General features: G+C 41.5%; 1 protein-coding gene across 1 annotated transcript in view; it reads left to right on the forward strand.

The window, feature by feature from the left end:
* LOC110876251 overlaps positions 1-1,130 on the forward strand; it is a 3,161-nt gene extending 2,031 nt beyond the window's left edge. Inside the window, exon 3 of the mRNA XM_022124429.1 lies at positions 1-1,130. This exon is cut by the window's left edge and continues 1,352 nt beyond it. Within this exon, the coding sequence (XP_021980121.1) occupies positions 1-1,130 (1,130 nt within the window).
* Positions 1,131-1,360: the final 230 nt, after the last annotated feature.

A 1,360-nucleotide genomic window follows, 5' to 3' on the forward strand; every position in this document is an offset into this window, starting at 1 on the left:
CTTGGGATAAGGTTACGAAATCTAAAAGAGATGGGGGTTTGGGTCTTAGTAGTCTAGAGGAGACCAACAATGCGTCAGCTTTAAAATGGTTATGGAGATATCGGTTAGAGCATGATGCACTTTGGAGGAAGGTGATTGACGCGGTGCATGGATCGACTAGAAGATGGGAAGCGTTCCCGTGTAATAAACGCTTCTCTGGTTCACGGAGTAAATTGGTGACCTTTGGTTCTCGGTTGAAGGTTCAAGGTATTAGTTTTGTGAATATGATTCGTGGGGTTGTGGGTAATGGTAATAAGGTGAAGTTTTGGATTGACCCGTGGCTAACAAGTGAATCGTTAAAGACAATGTACCCGGCTCTGTTTCGTCTTGAGGTTAATAAATGGTGCTCGGTGGCGGATAGGGTTCTTATGGGAAGTAATGGTCCTATCATTGCTTGGGAATGGAAGACATATCCGTCCTCAATTGTTGAAGTTAATAACCTCATTGAGGTTCATAGGAAGCTTGCGGCCGTTTGTTTACAACGAAAAGAAGACACTTGGGTTTGGAACCAAGGGGACAATGCCGACTTCTCGGTTAAGGAGACAAGGAAATGGTTAAGAAGCAATGAATTCGCGGACGATAGTATTGGTTTTTCTTGGTGTAAATGGTTACCTAATAAATGTAATATCTTCATGTGGAGGGCTAACATGGATAGGATCCCTACTCAGAGTGCGCTTCGAAAGAGAAATATTTGTGTGGGAGATGGGTTATGTCCTCTTTGTGGTGACACGGAAGAGACCTCGGACCATTTATTTTCGGCTTGCCGCGTGGCGTGTGGAGTTTGGATGGGCATTTCAACTTGGTGTAAGATCTCGCCTTTCTTTGTGTTCTCAGTTACTGACATCCTTCAAATAGTTAATTATTTGGGTGGTTCGGACACTATAAAAGAGGCGCTATATGGTGTTCTTATCTTAGCTTGTTGGCGAATTTGGAAAGCTAGGAATGAGAAGGTTTTCTCAGGTTCTCATACGGAAATGGTTCAAATTGTTTCGGATGTAAAGTCTTTGGGTTTTCTTTGGTATAGGAGTAGAAGTAGGAAGGGCAACGTAGCTTGGAAGGATTGGTGTAAATTTTCTTTTCCTGTGATGTAACTTTTGTTTTGGCGGGTCTTCTCTAGCTTGGAGATGCCCGTCTTGTTCGATTGTTGAATGAAGTTTGCTTTTCAAAAAAAAAAAAGATAAAGAGAGAGGGGATGGGGGTTGACTAGTTAGAGAGAGAGTAAGTTTATACATTATTTATTTTGTTTCTAAATAGCAGGCGCAATTTTTTCTTTTCATAGAAACTTCACAAATCGATTAGACGAAGTTACTAAATTAGACTC

The sequence above is a fragment of the Helianthus annuus genome, chromosome 9 (assembly GCF_002127325.2).
Source record: "Helianthus annuus cultivar XRQ/B chromosome 9, HanXRQr2.0-SUNRISE, whole genome shotgun sequence".
Lineage (NCBI taxonomy): Eukaryota > Viridiplantae > Streptophyta > Magnoliopsida > Asterales > Asteraceae > Helianthus > Helianthus annuus.